The sequence below is a fragment of the Petaurus breviceps genome, unplaced genomic scaffold, assembly GCF_028583685.1.
Source record: "Petaurus breviceps papuanus isolate PSGF00001 unplaced genomic scaffold, PetGlider_PUasm1.0 220, whole genome shotgun sequence".
Taxonomy (NCBI): Eukaryota; Metazoa; Chordata; class Mammalia; order Diprotodontia; family Petauridae; genus Petaurus; species Petaurus breviceps.
Genome location: NW_027185876.1, coordinates 19,392,432 through 19,410,485, shown reverse-complemented (window position 1 = coordinate 19,410,485; position 18,054 = coordinate 19,392,432). Strand labels below are relative to the sequence as shown.

Genomic DNA, 18,054 nt, shown 5'->3' with positions numbered 1-18,054 from the left:
GGCCCCAAGCAATCACATTTAGCAAATAGATGTTACTTGGATGCAATTTTTTCCCCACTTTGTTGACTTCTGAGAAAGGTGAATATTTAAAAGCAGGATAAAATGAACATGGAGAAAGCAATGCCAACACAAAGAAATCTGAGCCAGACTGGTTTGTGGGACTGGTGGATGTCCTCACTGACTACTCAAGTCTGCATAGATTTGAGGATCTGTTCTCTCTGGGTCAAGATGACTCTTCTTGCCCCATCCCATTTGCCTGGTCTTTATAGACAGTACCGATATGGGGTACAGTGATAAAAAATACTTCCAAAGCCAGCTTGGGATCTGCGAATAAGAGAGGTAGAAAGCTGGGTTTCATCCCTGCCAACGATGCTAGTTGATATAATCCTCTTGGAGTCTGTGTTTGGAATTGTGAGTATATCTGTGGCCAAGAATAAAACAAAACACAACATCATTGGCTGTTCTGAGGAAATGGAAAACTGGTTGGCTCAATAAATGGGAATTAAGCTTCTTGTCTGACATTCAAGTATTTCTCTACCTCCTCTTCCCACCTCCCCTCTCCATTCTGTGCATCTGAATCTTACCCACTTTTTCAAGCCACACTAGAGGCTCAGCAGAAAGTCCTCTTTTATCTTTTCCCTTCCTACCCTACCATATAACTTCTTGTTTTATTGACCATCTTCCCAACCCAATATCAAAATGCTTCATGAAGATCTCTTCTTGCTGTATGTGTCTATATTTTGTCTCTCCAACTCACGTAAGCTCACGGAGGGAAGGAAGTTCTTTTGGTATCTCTTATACCACCTAACACAGTGTTTAGCATTCAGTAGGCATTAACTAATAAGAAACTAAGAAAAAACTTGTAAAACTTAAACTTGCCCAGAACTAGAACTTGGCTCTGAAAAATGTAATCTGGCAATTCTAAGTGTAAGAATTTTTTGGTCTTCAATCAATCAATCAAGACAAGGATTTATTAAATAACTATGATGTGCCAGGGCCTCCTTTCCATGGAGAAAAGCCAGGAAAACTTTTCTTGTCTCATACCTGAAGAACACAGCTGTGCTTCTCTTTAAGCTTGCCAATACATGATATGGCTATAGAAGGTCTAAAGAGATATCTAAAGTTTGTCAAGGGAGTCAGCTGTTCAAGGGAGTTTCTCTGGGCAATTAGTTTGAGCACTGATTCATTGTCTTCCAGGATTGTTCTATCATTTATTTGTGACTATAAACACATTTATAATCATCTCAATGTTCTTTGAGCTTAGGATCATGGATATGGAGCTGGAAGGAAACGCATCTGATCCTTCACTTGATGATCTCATCAGTTCCCACAGATTTAATTACCATCTATGTGCTGATGATTCTCAGATCTACTTACCCATTCCTAATCTCTCTGCTGACCTCCAGTCACACAGCTCCAGTTTGACATCTCAAAATGGATGTCCACTATACATCTTCAAGTCAACATAACCAAAACTAAACTAATCTTTCCCCCTAAACCCTTTCCACTTCCAAATCTCCTTATTAATATCAAAAGCACCTCCATCTTCTCAGTCTCCCAGGCTTGCAATCTAGGTGTTATACCTGACTCCTCTCTCGATCACCTTTCCATATAATCTGTTGCCAAAGTCTATTGATTTTACCTTTGCTACCTCTCTCAAATACATCTCCTTCTGTCCTCTGATAATGCTACCGCTCTGGTGCATGCTTTCATCAACTTTACGTCTGAACTATCCAATGACACTTCCTGCCAGAAGTGTCTCCCCACTCCAATCCAATCTTCATTCAACTGATGAAGTGATTTTCCCAAAGCACAGATTCAGCCATGTAACCCCCTACTCACTAAACTCTAGTGACTTCTTATAGCCCCACCATGATCAAATACAAAATACTCTGGCATTCAATGCACTTCACAACCTAGTACCTTCCTATCCTTCTAGTCTCTTTATCCATTTACTCCCTCTCCTCTCCACCCCCCCCAAATACTCTGTGATGCAATGATATTCATGCTGTTCCTCCAACATGACACTACCTCTCCACTTCCATGATTTCTTAAGTATGGTATACTGAAAATACTGTAACTTCCTGATAACCCAGTTGTCATCATTATAAACCTTATCATTCAATGATTGTAATCTGGTAATTTCTTTTTTTATTGTTTCCTAGAATATTTTATTTTATTTTTTCATTTTTCAAATGCTTTATTAACTTCTGATTTACATCATTCATTTCTGCCAGATTTTGAGTTACAAATATTCTCCCTGTTTTTCCCCTACCCACCACCCCAAAATATCAGTCCCACAGGATATCCCCTCCTTCAATCTGCTCTCTCCCATATCTTCTCCCATATCCCCTTCAACTTTTCCAGTAGGGCAGGTGGATCTCTATGCCTGGATAACTTATTTCCCAATTACATGTAAAATAGTATTAATAATAATAGTGTATATATATACATATATATATTTAAAAATTTGATTTTAAAACTTTGAATTCCAGATTCACTCCCTTCCTACCTTGTCACCCACCCTCACTGGGAAAATAAGCAATTCAGTATAGGTTGTACACTTGTAGCTAAAGCAAAACATTACCATAGTAGATATATTGTAAAAGACTGACTATATTTCCCTTCCTCCTATCCCACCTCCCACTTGTTCTATTCTCTACTTTGATCCCATCCCTTTTCAAAAGTGGGTGCTTCCAACTTTCCTCCTCCCCCAGCCTGTCCTCCATTCCATCACCCCCCCCTCATCCCCTTCCCCCTATTCTTTTATAGGGTGATATACCCTATTTAGTGTGTATGTCATTCTCTCCCCGAACCAAATTCAATGAGAATAAGGTTGACCCACTCCCTTTTGCCTTCCTGTTCTTCCCTTCCATTGTAACCATTTTCCCTTGCCTCTTCTATGTGAGATAGTTTACCCCATTCTGTCTCTCCCCACCTTCTCTCATTATATTCCTCTCTCACCTCTTAATTTCACATTTTAAGTATCATCCCTTCCTATTAAATTGGTCCTGTGCCCTCTATCTATGTATTCCTGTACACATATATACACAGTCACATATGTATTCAAACACCCATATACCCTCCTATATAGACATATATATATATATATATATATATTTCCTTCAACTATTTTCATACTGAGAAAAGTTTCATCAGTTACAATTATTATTTTTCCATGTAGGAATGTTAATAGTTCCACTTCGATAAGTTCCTTATGATTTCTTTTCCCTGTTTACCTTCCCATGCTTCTCTTGCTTCTTGTATCTGAATGTCAAATGTTCTATTCAACTCTGGTTTTTTCATCAAGAGTGCTTGAAAATCCTCTATTCTACTGAATGACCATATATCCCCCTGAAATATGATGCTTAGTTTTGCTGGGTAGGTGATTCTTGGTTTTAATCCCAGCTCCTTTGCCCTCCAGAATATCACATTCCAAGCCCTTCGATCCCTCAGTGTAGAAGCTGCCAGATCCTGAGTTATCCTGATTGTGTTTCCACAATATTCAAATTGTTTCTTCCTGGCTGCTTGTAATATTCTCTCCTTGATCTGGGAATTTCGGAAACCTGGCTATAATATTCCTAGGAGTTTTCTTTTGGGGATCTTTTTCAGGGGGTGATTGGTGGACTCTTTCAACCTCTATTTTGCCCTCTCGTTCTAAAACATCAGGGCAGTTTTCCTTGAGAATTTCTTGGAGGATGATTTCTAGGTTCTTTCTTTGATCATGGCTTTCAGGTAGTCCAATAATTTTTAAATTATCTCTCCTGGATCTATTTTCCAGGTCAGTGGTTTTTCCCATGAGATATTTCACATTGCCTTCTATTCTTTCATTTGTTTGGATCTGTTTAACAGTATCTTGATTTCCCATAAAGTCATTAGTTTCCATTTGCTCCAATCTAATTCTGAAGGAATGATTCTCCTCATTGAGCTTTTGAGATTCTTTTTCCATCTGGCAAATTCAGCTTTTTAAGGCATTCTTCTCCTCATTGCCTTTTTGAGCCTCTATTGCCATCTGAGTTAGTCTGTTTTTCAAAGCGTTATTTTCCTCAGTCAGGCTCTCGACTCTCATTTCATAATTTTCTTGCATCTTTCTCATTTCTCTTCCCAATTTTTCCTCCACTTCTCTTATTTGCTTCTTAAGGTCCTCTATGGCCTGTAACCAGCTCGTATTTTTCTTGGAAGCTTTTGGTACTGGAGTTCTGACTTTGTTGTCTTACTCCTGTTCCATGCTTTGATCCTTTTTGCCCCAAAATAGGAGTCTAATGTTGGATTGCTCTGCTTGGTTTGCTTCCTTTGCCTGGTCATGTCACCGCTCAGTCACTTGACTCCTGGGCTTTTTGCCACAGTAGAACTATGCCACCAGATAAGGGAGCTTCGTTCCAAATGCTGGGGTTTTCTCAGCTGCCTCAGGCATTAGTTGGGTACCCTCTCTGAAGCCTCCACATGCTCTGGCAAGCTGGTAACACACCTCAGGACCTCTACCTTAGACTGCAATCCAGATCCAAGCAGGTTAAAGCAAGAGTGATTACCCCTCAGACTGGTTGCTTGGTCCGCCTATATTATGTAGGCCAGGAGCTGAAGCTGTCATGTGGGGACAGCTGTGCTGCAGCCCTCAGTGGCTTCTTGCCCTGGGGGGCAAAAGCCAATGCACTCCCAACTACTGGGTCCCAAAGTCCACACTGCAGTGACCTCTCACTTTGTCCTTAGAATCTATGTGTTCATAATTCTGGATCACCACAGCTGCTGGTGATCTGGAGTCCCTCCAGCCAGTGGTTGGTCAGGTCTGCCCTGGGGCTAAAACCTCAGTGTGGGGCTGGGCTCGGCTCCCCTGCCAATTCCTGCTGGCCTGCCAGGCTGTCCTCAGTGGGAGATTAGCTTCTCCATCTCATTTTGTGGGTTCTGTAGCTCCAAAGTTTGTTTAGGGTTGCTTTTTACATGAATTGGAGTTGGTGGGAGCCGCAGCTGCATGGAGATCCTTTGTCTACTCCATCATCTTGACGCTCATAATCTGGTAATTTCTATTTCCTTTCTTAATGTCACCAGACATTCCTCCTACAAATGTGTTGCTTCTAATCCCCTGTGATCAGAGGAATCAGATGACAATAGTTATTAGACTTGAGTATAAAGTCAAAGTCAGTAAGATCTAAATAATGATTTGAAGAATTTTCTTGTCAGTAAAATATATGAACCTTGGTATATGAACTCGATGACAGGCATTTTAAGGCTCATAGGTAGTTTTTTGTTTCCTTCTTGGTTCTGTAATGTACCAAATGACCAAAATTGCCAAAATCATGGACCCTAAATGAGTCAGGTTTTGATGTATTAAGTTTGGATTTATGTAGCAGATAGGGCATTGGACTTTGCATCAGGGAGTCCTGAATTTGAATCCAGCCTGAGATGTCTCCTAGCTATGCGACCCTAGGTAAGTCACCATCTCTTTTTTTCAGTTTTCTCATTTGTGCAATGAGAGGGTTGAATTAAATGATCTTCCCACTCCAAATCTATTATTCTATGATCCTACAGGATGAGAAGGACTCAACCTATTAACTTTAATCTTCAAACTGAAGAATGAACTACAACTCAATCTAACTCTCTATAGAGGTGGTCTTAAGTCCCACAAAACATTCATTAATAAGTTATTTGACATTTATGTAGCATTTTAAAGTTTGCAAAGTATTTTATACACATTATCTACCTATTAGATTATATAATTCTTATAACATCTAGATGCCATTATTGTACCCATTTTGGTGAAGAAACTGAGGCTGAGAAAATTTGTAACTTGCCCAGAATCCCATAGCTAGTAAATGTCTAGGTGGGATTTCAAGCTAGGTCTTCCTGATTCAAACTTGCCTTCCACTGTTCCAAAATGCCTCTCAATTATGTCACCATATAAACATCAATTTATACTACTCATAGAATTGTTTAAGGAGGTGCAAAAAACCACTGGAAAGAACTCACATGAAATCACTGACATCAAAATTGAGAGGTCAATTAGATCATATATTATTAATTAGCCTTTGAGTGGAAATGATGGGCAGCTTATCACTTAAGCTGATGAAAATCCAATTATATACTATGCATATCATTGGAGAAAAGGGGGTAGCATAATTTGCATTCTGATTTCATACACCAGTGGAAAATGATAGTCTGAGAATCCTTTCCAGTTCTTGAAGGAGCTGATATTCCATTTTTCCTGAGATTTCACTATAATACGCGCGTGTGCAAACACACACACACGGGACATATATACATAAAATACATATATAGTCTTATGTTTTTGCTTTATTTAACTGGCAAAAACAATTGATTAAGTGATTATGTTTTCTCCTAAAATGCAATGTTGTATTTATATGTATTTTTTTTTTAAATCAATATTACTGGGTATTTCTTGAATGGGCAATTCTCAAGTAATTTAAAATCTCTTTTCTGTTGTACCTAGAATGGCCAGAAGAGGGAGGGCTTACCCAGCAAACATCTTGGGAAGGCTTCAGAGGGGTAGCTATTGTGAACAGTTCCCTTAGTTCATTAGCAAACTTTATCATGCAATTGATTAGCACGTGTCCTTGAGGCAATTGGTACGCATCTTACTAACCACCTGTAGAGCAGAAAAATACACATTTTCCTTTGTTGTTCTTAGATCTTGTCTCTATAGCCACAACCAGGGGGAGGGCTGAATTGAGAGCTGTTAAGATATCCATAGCAGGTTACAATGACATTGGCTCACTAAGGGTTGAGGATGAGAGTTGCTCCTAAATTATTCTACAGCTGTCCTCATATTCTTTTGTTTTGCTGCTGAATTATCCAGCGAATTGTCTCAACTTCTTATTTAGCTGGGATGTAACAGTAAACAATAAATGTTCCCTGTGAGTGGTTTGGGCCAAGAAAACAAAGTTGATGACAATTTTGGATGAGGTGGCATGGGCTTCTCCCACCTCAGTGTTCTGTGATTCTTACCTCTCTTAGCTATTTTCTATCTGCACTACTAAAAATCCATTAGTTAATTCTTCTATTCTCTATATCACTTGGATTTTGGAGAAAGGACTTAGACCCCTGCTTAATAGAAAGGACCAAGTAATGAATTGCTGTATCTTATGGAGCAGACATCTAATACTCTGGGAATTGAGACCATTAGGGGTGAAGTGTTTGCCACACACACACACACACACACACACACACACACACCACACACACACAGAATTTTATTGTCTTCCTGAGCTCCACTGCAAGGTCCGCTCCAGAATTCCCGATGCCAATTACAATCATTCTCTTCCCTCGAAATCCCTCAGGACTCTTATATTCCTTTCTATGGAAAGAGTGACCTTTGAACTTCTCAATACCTATTTATTTTAAAAAAGGAAAGAAGAGTAGTTGACATCCTAGAAATGAAACAGTTATTTAACCTCTAATCCATTAGTTCTGGGAAGTGAAAAACATAACCTTGCAAATAACTCAAATTCATAACACTTGATTTAACCTTTTATTTCCCGGTCCTCTAAGGGACCACCATATAGTGATAGTTATAGACAGAAGACCAGACAAATACACTTTATGCTTATTATTCAGCCTCAGTTTCTTCATCTGTGAAATGAGGATAATAATATTTCTCACAGGTACTGTGCTATCAAATTGGGTAGTGCACATTTTCTAAACTTTAAAATATAATTCTAAAAGAATAATAATAATTGAGATTTATACTCTGAAGTATCCAAAGTAATTTATATACTTTAATCTCACTTTATCCTAATAGATGTGAGGAATAGAATATGGCCTCCTCTATGTTCCTTGAACATCTGACATCTGGCATTTTCACTGCCTCTCTCCCAAGCCTTGGAACATTTTCCTTTCTGATTTTCTCCTCCTAGCTTCCCTAAATGCCTTCAAGTCTCTGATAAAATTGCACCTTCTACACTAAGCTTTTTCACACCCCCTTAATTCTTATCTTCTCTTTGTTGATCATCTCCAATTTAGTCTATATATAGTTTGTTAGTTCACAGTTATTTGCATGGTGTCTCCTCTATTAGACTGGGAGTTCCTTGAGAGCAGGAACTGTCTTTAATCTTTCTTTGTATCCCTAGTGCTTAGCACAGTGCCTCACATGTAGTAGGAATTTAATAAATGTTTACTGATTAATGAACACATAAGAAGGGCTCAGAAAAGGTTAAGTACTTTACCCATGGTCACCTAGATAATAGGAGCAGAACCCAAGTCTTCCTGATTTTAAGTACCACATTCTATCTCATATCTATAGTCACAGCACAAATATGCTGGCAGGTGATGTTTTGATCCTTTTATTATACCAAAATTATATTGAATAACTATTTGAAGTCAATGAGCCACTGGCTTTAGCTGGGATTTTTTTTTACATTAAGGTTTTTGATCTTCATCTTTAGGCATGCTGTCAATATAACTACTACCACGTCTGTGTACATATATGCATATAACAAATATTATATCCATATATAGCTAATAATAGTATACACTTATATCCCATCAGATTTGAAAGCTCTTTATAAATATTATCTCATTTGATCCTCACAATGACCCTGAGGGGCAGGTACTATTATTATCTCCATTTTACAGATGAGGAAACTGAGGGAGATTTGCCCAAGATCTCAAGTCAGTAAAGCATCTGTGGCTGGATTTGAACTCAGGTCTTTCTGATTCCAGATTCAGCATTCTAACCACAGTGCCATCTAGCTGCCTATACATATGCTGATTTCTACATAAGGTCATAAAAAGTCATATGCTTATCAAAAATAATTTGATAGTCACAATGTTTTGATAAATATTCTTAGTTTTTTTTTTCTTCCTTTGTATTAGTTAGGAAATATTCTTCCAACCTAAAGATTCTCCAGGTTAAGTAACAAAGCTGGAAAGGACTGAAGTGATAAATGAGAGTCAATGTTACATCCAGTACAAACCATGACTTCATCAAAGATGGAGGCTTGAAATTTTCCATCAACCTCTACCACAACCTCCCACTGACCAGTGGAATAGAAATCTGGGCACTTCCTTACAGTGCACATTTTGATCTGAGAATAAAAGGACAAATTCAGGTCACAAACTCAACTTTCAGTTTCACAGAATTCTCATGGTTTGATGTACACATATGTAGAAATGATAACATGACAAGGAACAAAACTTCCAAACACAAAATAAAATGTTGCATATGCATACGTGTGTGATATATGCATGTATTATACATAACAGGTACATGCATGAATATATAACCCTATGTTGGATATTATATAAATATCCAAAACAAATACTATCTATGTTATATATTTTATCAAAGAGGATATGTGACACACTCACATCTATCCATTTTGGATCTGTATTTCCATTGATGAGGGAATGTCCAGTGTGGAAACTCCCTTCACTGATAACAGATCAGCATCCCTACCCTTAACCCAGCTAAATGCCTCTTTTGTTAAATTCTCTTATGTTTGTTTCATAGAAATATTTTATTTGCTTTCATACATACACATTGTTTCCCCCTATATGATGTAATCTCCTTGGGGGTGAGATCTGTTTCATTTTTTTTTTAAAGCAATTGGGGTTAAGTAACTTGCTCAAGGTTACACAGCCAGTTATTTCTGGGTGTGGTGCTGAGTATCTGAGCCCAGATTCGACCCCCAGGTCATCCCAAACTGGAGCCAGTGCTCTTACTTGCTGTGCTACCTGGCCGCCCCTCATTTTGGTTTTTGTATCTTTACTACCTAGAACAGTGCTTGAAACATGGCTACTTGATACATCCTTGTTAATTGATTACTGAAAACATCCATCTCAAAGAGCTGTCAGGGCCACTGAAAAGTTACATAGAGTCACACAGTTAACAAATCAGAGGGAGGATTTGAACTCAGTTGGATTTTCCTTTAAGGTTGATCCTTTATTTTCTAAGCTACGATGCTTCTCTTGTGCAAAAAATAAATAAGTAGGCATGTGTTTACATATATATATATATAATATATACATGTGCACATGTGGAGAGATTTTGAAAATGCTTTACAAATATCTCATTTGATTGTTACAACAACCCAGAGAAGTATGCGATGTGTATATGTATACATACACATGTATATACAACATATTGCATTCATACAAGCAAAATACCTACCTACATAAATATTATGCACGCAAATATGCAGTTATATACAGTATGCCTTCTTAGCTGAAGGTGGATATGTCTCCCAAGGTCAAAGTGCTTGACATACATCTGAAAATATTCCAGGAATTGTGAGTTGTGCATATAATTAGGAAAATGATCAGGTATAAGGGAGTCACTGAAGCAGGTCATCTCCTTTGATGTATTAATCATTACGTATCTACAGATGCTGGGTCTTCCTTCTTCATATTTCTCCTATAGGAGGTAAGAAACAGGAATTTCCTTTCTAATGATGCAGAAGAGACAGGTTGTTCCATGAGAAATAGATAGTCTATATCTCCAATGATAAGGAAGGAGTGGTTTCTCCTCCCTTCTCTTCCTCCCTTTCCTCCTCTTTCCCAACAACCTCAGTAGCCACTCTTGTGACATCTCAAACCCCTTGGTGCCAAGGAGGTAGAAACCACCTGACTTTGCCCTTTTGGACACAGAACTTCTCTCTCTTGACTCAAATATTTTCTCTGTGAGTCAGCAGGCAGATGAGAGTCAGACAGGGTTAGACCATTCCCTCTTTGCAGTCACACATCATTTCTGCCTCGGTCCCCAGCATGATGGACTCACCTGACACCAGGTCGCCCTCTGCCTGCGAGACTTCAGTGGTTCTGGACATAACCCAGTGAGGGCTGTGCATCTCTGGGGTTTTCTTGACCTACTTGCTCAGGCATTGCTCCAGATCATATATAAACTGGGGCAGGGCTAGAACTCCTGGGGTTGCTCTGGATTGAAGCAGACTTGTTGTGCCTGTAGGACACTTAATGAAATTTACCAGTGTTCAACTTCCTGTCCAAGAGTCCATTTTTACTCAACTTGTGCCTCTCCCCCCTGTGGTGTGGATGCTTCCTTTGTTTATCTTCTTGTCCTTTGCCTTCTCTCGCTCTTCCCCTGGCAGGTGGGCCCACAGCAGGGGGCTGGGCTGGGGCATTGGTAGGCATTTCCCCATTAGGGAATACTAAGACTCCATCCAAGAGCCCTCTGCCCAACAAACCCCTAGTTGCTTCCTTTTCCTTTTCCCGTCTTTCCTTTCCTTTCCTTTCCTTTCCTTTCCTTTCCTTTCCTTTCCTTTCCTTTCCTTTCCTTTCCTTTCCTTTCCTTTCCTTTCCTTTCCTTTCCTTTTTTTGCAGGATATTTGGGGTTAAGTGACTAACTCAAGGTCACAGGGCTAGTAAATATTAAGTGTCTGAGGCCAGATTTGAACTCAGGTCCTTCTGACTCCAGGGGTGGGAATCTTTTCACTGTGCCACCTAGCTGCCCCCCCCCAGTTGTTTTCAAAGTGGGAAGGGAGATACACAGCACTAGCTTCTCTAAAACAAAAGCATATACTTTGTAAAGAAACAGCATAGCGTTACTGGAAGAACATTAGACTTGGAATCAGAAAACTCGGTTTGAATCTACTTCTGACACCTACTGACTGTGTAACCTGGGCTACTTCCTCAAGTCTCTTTGATTCTTAGTTTCTTCATGTATAGGATGGAGGTAATCATAATTTTAACCTCTTGTAACATGGTATTACTGTGGGGAAAATAGCTCATAAGCCTCAAAGTGATGCATGAATGTGATTTATTATTCTCAGACTCCTATGGGAGAATGTCTAGGTTGAATCAGATTTCTAAAGAAATGCACAAAGAACAAAAGTAGGAAGGAAGGAAGCATTTATTTAATACATGTTATGAGCCAGTCACTGTGCTAAACACTTTATGAATATTAAATTATTTTATCCTCACAATGACCCGGAAGATAGGCGCTATTATTATCCCTTTACAAATGAGAAACCGAGTCAGAAGGAGGGTAAGTAACTTACCCAGAGTCATATAGCTAGTAAGTGTCTGAGAGTGGTTCTCAGGTCAGGTCTTCCTAACTCCTGGTTCATTGCTCTGTCCCTTGTACCATATAGCTATCTCTAGGTAGTGGTAGCGGGCAGGATATATCTAATATTCCCATTATAGCAGCCAATAAAAATTAGGGCTATCTATTTAGTCAGGAAATAAGCATTTATTAATCACCGATGTATAAATTTATTATTAATTAATAGTAATCAATAATTACTATTAATTAACTTAATCACCTACTATATATCTATATCACCTAATTTATTAATCACCTACTATGTATTGGGGTGAGGGGCCAAGTAGATGGCATACTGGATAGAGCCCTGGGCTTGGAATCAGGAAGATATTTTCATGAGTTCAAATCTAGTCTCAGATACTTACTAGCTATGTGACCCTGGGCAAGTCACTTAACCTGTTTACCTTAGTTCCTCATCTGTAAAATGAGCTGGAGAAGGAAATGGCCAACCACTCTAGTATCCTTGCCAAGAAAACCCCAAAATGGAGTCATGGAGAATCAGACAGAACTGAACAACAAAAATGTGTCTGGGAATGTGTTCAGTCAAAGCAAAAGACAGAAGATAGCCAGCAGTGGCAAGGGGCTCACGGTCTAATGGGGGAAACACACAAACAGTTAAGTACAGATGTAGCCAGGCTAATTCACAGATATTCTACAGAGAGAAGGTACAACATTATGGGGGATTGAAAAAGGTTTCTTGCAGACAGATGGATTTTAGTTGATTGACAGCTTATCAACAATTAACATTTGAAGAAAAAGAAAGAGTGTGGTATTCTCCATCTTTTTGTATATTCCCAAATCATTCGCTTCTGAGGCCTTGGACTAAAGTATAAGTCTTAAAATAATGGAAGGAAGGGATGGAATTAAAGTAATTCAAACCCCTAAGATTCACCTGATGAGTTCAATCCTGTTTAAACTCAACCTGAAAAGAATTAAGGTTGGTTCCTAGGAAAAGTAGAAATTTGAAGGGAATCTCAAAAGTGGATTTTCTTTTTAGTCATTCAAAGATTACCAAACTATGTATTATTGTGGTAGGACAGTTTTATAGAGATATCTCATATCTTTTGATATTCTGTCGACTGAGCCCACAAAGCCTCCATTCATCTTCATAAACACACTCATCATTATTACCTAGATGTCACCTGCTTAGTCTGAAAGATTACTCCAACACTCAAACATGGACACTCTCATCTGCTAGATATTCATTTATTCAACAAACATTTATTTTTTTACCTACTATGTGAAGATCACAGTGCAAGGTGCTGGGAGAGATGCTGCAATTCAGAGAAGATGCTGTCCTTTATCCAAGAAGGACAAGGTCATTATAGGTTGTGGGAATCAGGGAAGCCTTTGTTGAAGAGGTAGCATTCGATTTGGGTCTTAAAAAATGCACAAAAATTCAATAGGGAAAGAGTTGTAAGAAGAAGATTCCAGGCACGGGGAATATATGAACAAAGGTGGAAGAACATAGGGCAAGTTGCGGGAGGGAGATAGGGCAGAGACTAGATATAGGGGTGGGGAACCTGAGTCCTCAAGGCCACATGTGACCTTCTAGGTCCTCAGGTGAAGTCTTTTGACTGAGTCCAAGTTTTAGAGAACAAATCCTTTTATTACAGGGATTTGTTCTGTGAAGTTTGTATTCAGTCAAAGGGCTGCACTTGAGGATCTAGAGGGCCTCGAGGTCTCAGGTTCCCCACCCCTGGACTAGAGTGTATGGAGAGTAGTAAGAGATAAGGCAGTCCCAGATCTTGGAGGACCTAGAATATCAGGCAAAGAAGTTTGAACTTTACCTGATAAGAAATAGGAAACCACTGAATAGTAGCAGTAGCAGCAGCAGCAGCAGCAACAACAACACTGGTTGGTTGGTGGCTATCCTTTGCTCTTGAAGAGGACCAAAATGACATCACTATGCTAGAGTGGTATTTCAATGTGTCTGACTGTGGCTGATCAGATCAATACGAGTTTGGGATGCTCTACCACAGGTGGAACACAAGGTCCTCTAAATATGTGTATCCTGCATTTCCTTTGAACTGTTTCAATTCTGCTTTGCTCATAGAGCACATCACCTTCTCTGATGAGGGCATGCCATTCTGGGCAGTCCTGTGCCAGTGTCTCCCATGTCACACAATCAATTACAAAGTTCTTAAGAGAGACCTTGAGAGTATCCTTGTATCACTTCTTCTGACCACCATGTGAACGTTTGCCCTATGTAAGTTTTCCATAAAACAGTGATTTTGGCAAATGTACATTTTATATAGTAGTAGTAGTAGTAATATATATATATATATATATATATATATATATAATTATTTATTTATGTAGTTTCATAAACTTTGCCAAGTACTTTACAAATATTATTTTATTCTCAGAATAACTTTGGGAGATAGATGATAAAATTGAACCCATTTTACAGATGAGGAAACTGAGGTAGACAGAGATTAAATGATTTGAGCAGGGTCATATAGGTAAAGTTGATTTGAATTCAGGTCTTCCTAACTTCAAGTTCAACACCATTAACTGCAGGGAAATAATATGATTGGACATTCCTTGAATTTTATGATGTTTCCTTTATAAGAAAACTTGAATTTACTTGAAATCTCCAGAGACCTCCAATATCGTCACTTTGTTCAAAACATGTAGGCTCTAGTCCTTCATCCAAACAGCATTTAATTGCCTCCCCCCCACCCCGACCATTAATTCCAGCACCAATCTCTTCTTTTCCATTGACCCTTGAATCATCTGAAGGAACAATCATCAATGCTCAGTATCAGATTAAAAGGGGAATGAATCAGTCACCATGTGTTCTCGGGTTGGTCAGTTGGTTGGTTTCCTTCCAGAAATAGACATGGATCTCGTTATTAAAGTCAAAGACTGTGATTTGTGTCATTATGTTTATTTCTCCAAAAAAGACAAATAGAAAAACTCACATTTGGCATGGACTCCAGGCCAAAAATCTGGGATAATGTGATGCTTGATCAGGTCACTTAATGTCAACCCCCTTCCAAGGAGAGCAATGACCAAGTAATTAATATCCATCAGCCATTATGAGGCTTCATTGAACAATTTGAAAGATTTAATGGACAAAGTGCTTAACTTGGAATCAGGAAGACCTGAGTTTGAATCCTGACACTTAGGAGTCATCTGATGATGGGTGAGATACAATCTCTCTGAAACTCAACTTCCTTTTCTCTAAAATGGGGATAATGTCTGTAATTTCTACCTCATAAGGTTGTTGTGGTACTTGTGAAATAATGTATGCAGCATAACTTTGCAAACCTTAAGGAATTCTATAAATGTCAGCTATTGTTATTATTTTTTAATTGCCAAACAGAAGCAATATCAAGACATTTGTAAAGCAAGCATGAAATCCTCTATAGTAATAAATCCTAAACAAAAAAGTCCTTTTTAAAAATTTTTATGTTTCTGCTACTTCAAACAGTCTAATAACTTTTAAGAGATAATTAATATGAACAAGTCAAAGCAGAATTATAGCCACCTACGTAAACAGGGGCAAAAATAAACTCAAAATGCAAAGAACAGCTTGGTATCATTGGAAGAATACCTAACTTGATCATATATTCTGGTTCTATCATTTACTAGTTGTGTGACCTTGGGGAACTCACTTAATCCCTGTTTGCCTCAGTTTCCCCATCTGCAAAATGAGGGATTGGATTACATAACCACAAACGTAATAATAACAGCAAGACTATAGCTGACATGTATTTAATGCTATGGAGCTTATGAAGTTATTTACATAGATTATTAAATTAATTTAATTAATTTTATCATCACAGTGACTCTGTCAAATAAGTGCTTTGGTAATTGGGCAAATCACCAACTTCTCTGGGCTTTAGTTTCTACATTAGCAACCCTCCTGTATCTAAGTATAAGATCTTATTATCATCTCTTTTTTATAGATGAGACAGCTAAAGGATAGATAGGTGAGCTGACTGACCAGGATTATTGAACTAATCAATTTAGAGGATTCGAACCTGGGTCTTCCTGACTCCAAACCCAGTGGGCCATCAGTATGCTATCCCATATTGCCTTTCTAACATTCTATTCTTCCGAATAACAATGCTATCACCCATACATCTCATCTGTAACGAGGTTATTTCCTCCTGATTAAAAAGAATTTTCTCTAATTCCAGTTCTATCGCAGCAACCATTCTTGGTGAATACCCAGACTGTGATATGGCTGCGTATTCTCATATATGGTTTAACTTGTCAGTACAATCATACACCCCCATTGTACAACTCCCCATTCCTCTTGCCCTAAAATAGGTTCCTCTGCTGAGAGTGTAGATATTAAACATTTATCTTGAGCAAACGGCTGCCAACTGGGTTGCTTGTTCTGCAAGTAAATGCAGCTGAAGGGAACAGTATAATGCATGCGTCGTTTTCTTGTTGTCCAAAGAGCCTGAACCTTACTAAGCCTGATCTGCTGCCTTTGGAGTCAGGACCACAGGCTGCTGCCATCCTTAAAGCTTTAACTGAATACTGACTGAGGGTAAATGCAGCCAGAATTTCAGAGGACTACCAAAGAGCTTTCTCTCCTAAAGGCAGGAAGAGGGAGTTAATCTCAGAAGAGTTACTTTAAACTGAGCAGAGATTTTGCCTGCCACAAATCTTTGTAGGATTGAAACCTATAGTAGTCAGAGAATGAAAATTCGGTAGTGATGCAGCACTTAGAAGGCCAAAGTGGGGTGCTGTGGGCCCCTGTTTTAAATGCCTCTTCCAAGAAAAGGAAGAAGTCCGGCATAAATCCAGAATCTGAGGAGCTTTCTCTCCAGAGGAAGCGCTTTCTATGACCAAAGATTCCGACGGCACTTTGACTCAGCTGCATTTTAATTCTCTGCCTGCAAACCTTTAATGAATAGTTAGGCAAAACACATTAAAAGCCCTGTATTGATCCTAAGACCACAGACACTGAACTAGGTGGTCACACAGAGACTAAGTATGACAGCCACAGAGCAAATAGCCAGGCAAATGTAAAAATAATAGGTAGGATGATAATAAATTCTGAGTTTCACCATAACTCCACAAAGAATATATTACTAGCCTTGGAACTTGATTTAATTTTTCACCAAAGCAATATAAAAATACACTTAGTGTTTGCAGCCTGTTCAAATGAAGGTACAGCCTTGCCAACCTTATTTAAGAGAATGGAAGCTTCTCTAGGGCAAGGCCTGTTCCCTCCCCCTTTCTTTATTGTTTAGATACAACTAGCCCTTGGACCTAGCATAGAGCCTCGAACATAGCAGGCTTAATGATTGCCTGTTGAGTTGAATTGTTAAATTGCCAGCCAAATATCACACATGCTGATGCAAATGTCAGCCTTACATTCCCTTGTCTCTGTTTGCTTTCAGAAAAAAATGGTTCTGTTTGAAATTCGAGATAAGCTAAGCGATCACCTTGAGAGATTCATTAGTTACTGGGATTATGATGGTACCTGAGAATCACAAGTTGTAATTCTAATTCCAAGGTGGTGATGCTTCTTATAAGTGAAGGCACATATTAGATAACATTAAAGGCAGCTTCATTGTTAGCCAGATACACACATACCTTTAAAGGCCCTCTTCTTTTTTCTGCTCGCAACTTGCATCGCGGAGGACTCTTCATATGGTTGGTTGCTGGAGTTGCTAGCTCTTAATGTTGAGGGCTCTCAGCTTTTGGAGACAGAAGACTTAGAAATCACCTGTTGACTTCTTTAGGTGTAACAATAGGCCTATGAAGCTATTTCAATATCCCCTTTCTTGACATTAGTTTACTTTTTCCCCTTGAGTTAATTTTTCACTGACTACTGGTCAAGTTGTACCTAGATTAAATTATATCCCATTGACCAGAGATGAAAGAAAAACATGGAAAGTGCTGGTGCAAAGAGAGTCGACTCCCTCAAGATCTAATACAACTGAGAGAAAAAATAATAATTTGTCAGTCTCACTTTTCTCCTCTCTTTTATTACCATAAGAGAGAGCCTAGAAGGAAGATTTTTGGAGAGGTGGTATCACCACTGGGCTAATCTGACTTCAATGAAACAAAGTAAG

General features: G+C 38.8%; 1 protein-coding gene across 1 annotated transcript; it reads right to left on the bottom strand.

Moving 5' to 3' along the window:
* Nucleotides 1-263: 263 nt before the first annotated feature.
* Nucleotides 264-17,612, bottom strand: LOC138166069 (flavin-containing monooxygenase 5-like). Its single transcript, XM_069094512.1, has 6 exons — nt 17,573-17,612; nt 14,598-14,746; nt 10,160-10,363; nt 8,875-9,035; nt 7,197-7,342; nt 264-421 (listed from the first exon to the last, which is right to left on the bottom strand). The coding sequence occupies exons 1-6, from the start codon at nt 17,610-17,612 to the stop codon at nt 264-266; spliced, it is 858 nt and encodes a 285-aa protein (XP_068950613.1).
* Between the last annotated feature and the right edge of the window lie 442 nt (nt 17,613-18,054).

Excerpts from the sequence above, each read along its gene's own strand:
- LOC138166069 (XM_069094512.1), bottom strand. The coding sequence starts at position 17,612 with ATGCAAGTTGCGAGCAGAAAAAAGAAGAGGGCCTTTAAAG. Across the intron at positions 9,036-10,159 it reads TTCAGCTAAGAAGGCATACT|ATCAAAATGTGCACTGTAAG; the intron begins GTATATAACTGC and ends TTTTATTCTCAG. Across the intron at positions 422-7,196 it reads CAGGAAGACAATAAAATTCT|ATATACTCACAATTCCAAAC; the intron begins GTGTGTGTGTGG and ends TCTTGGCCACAG.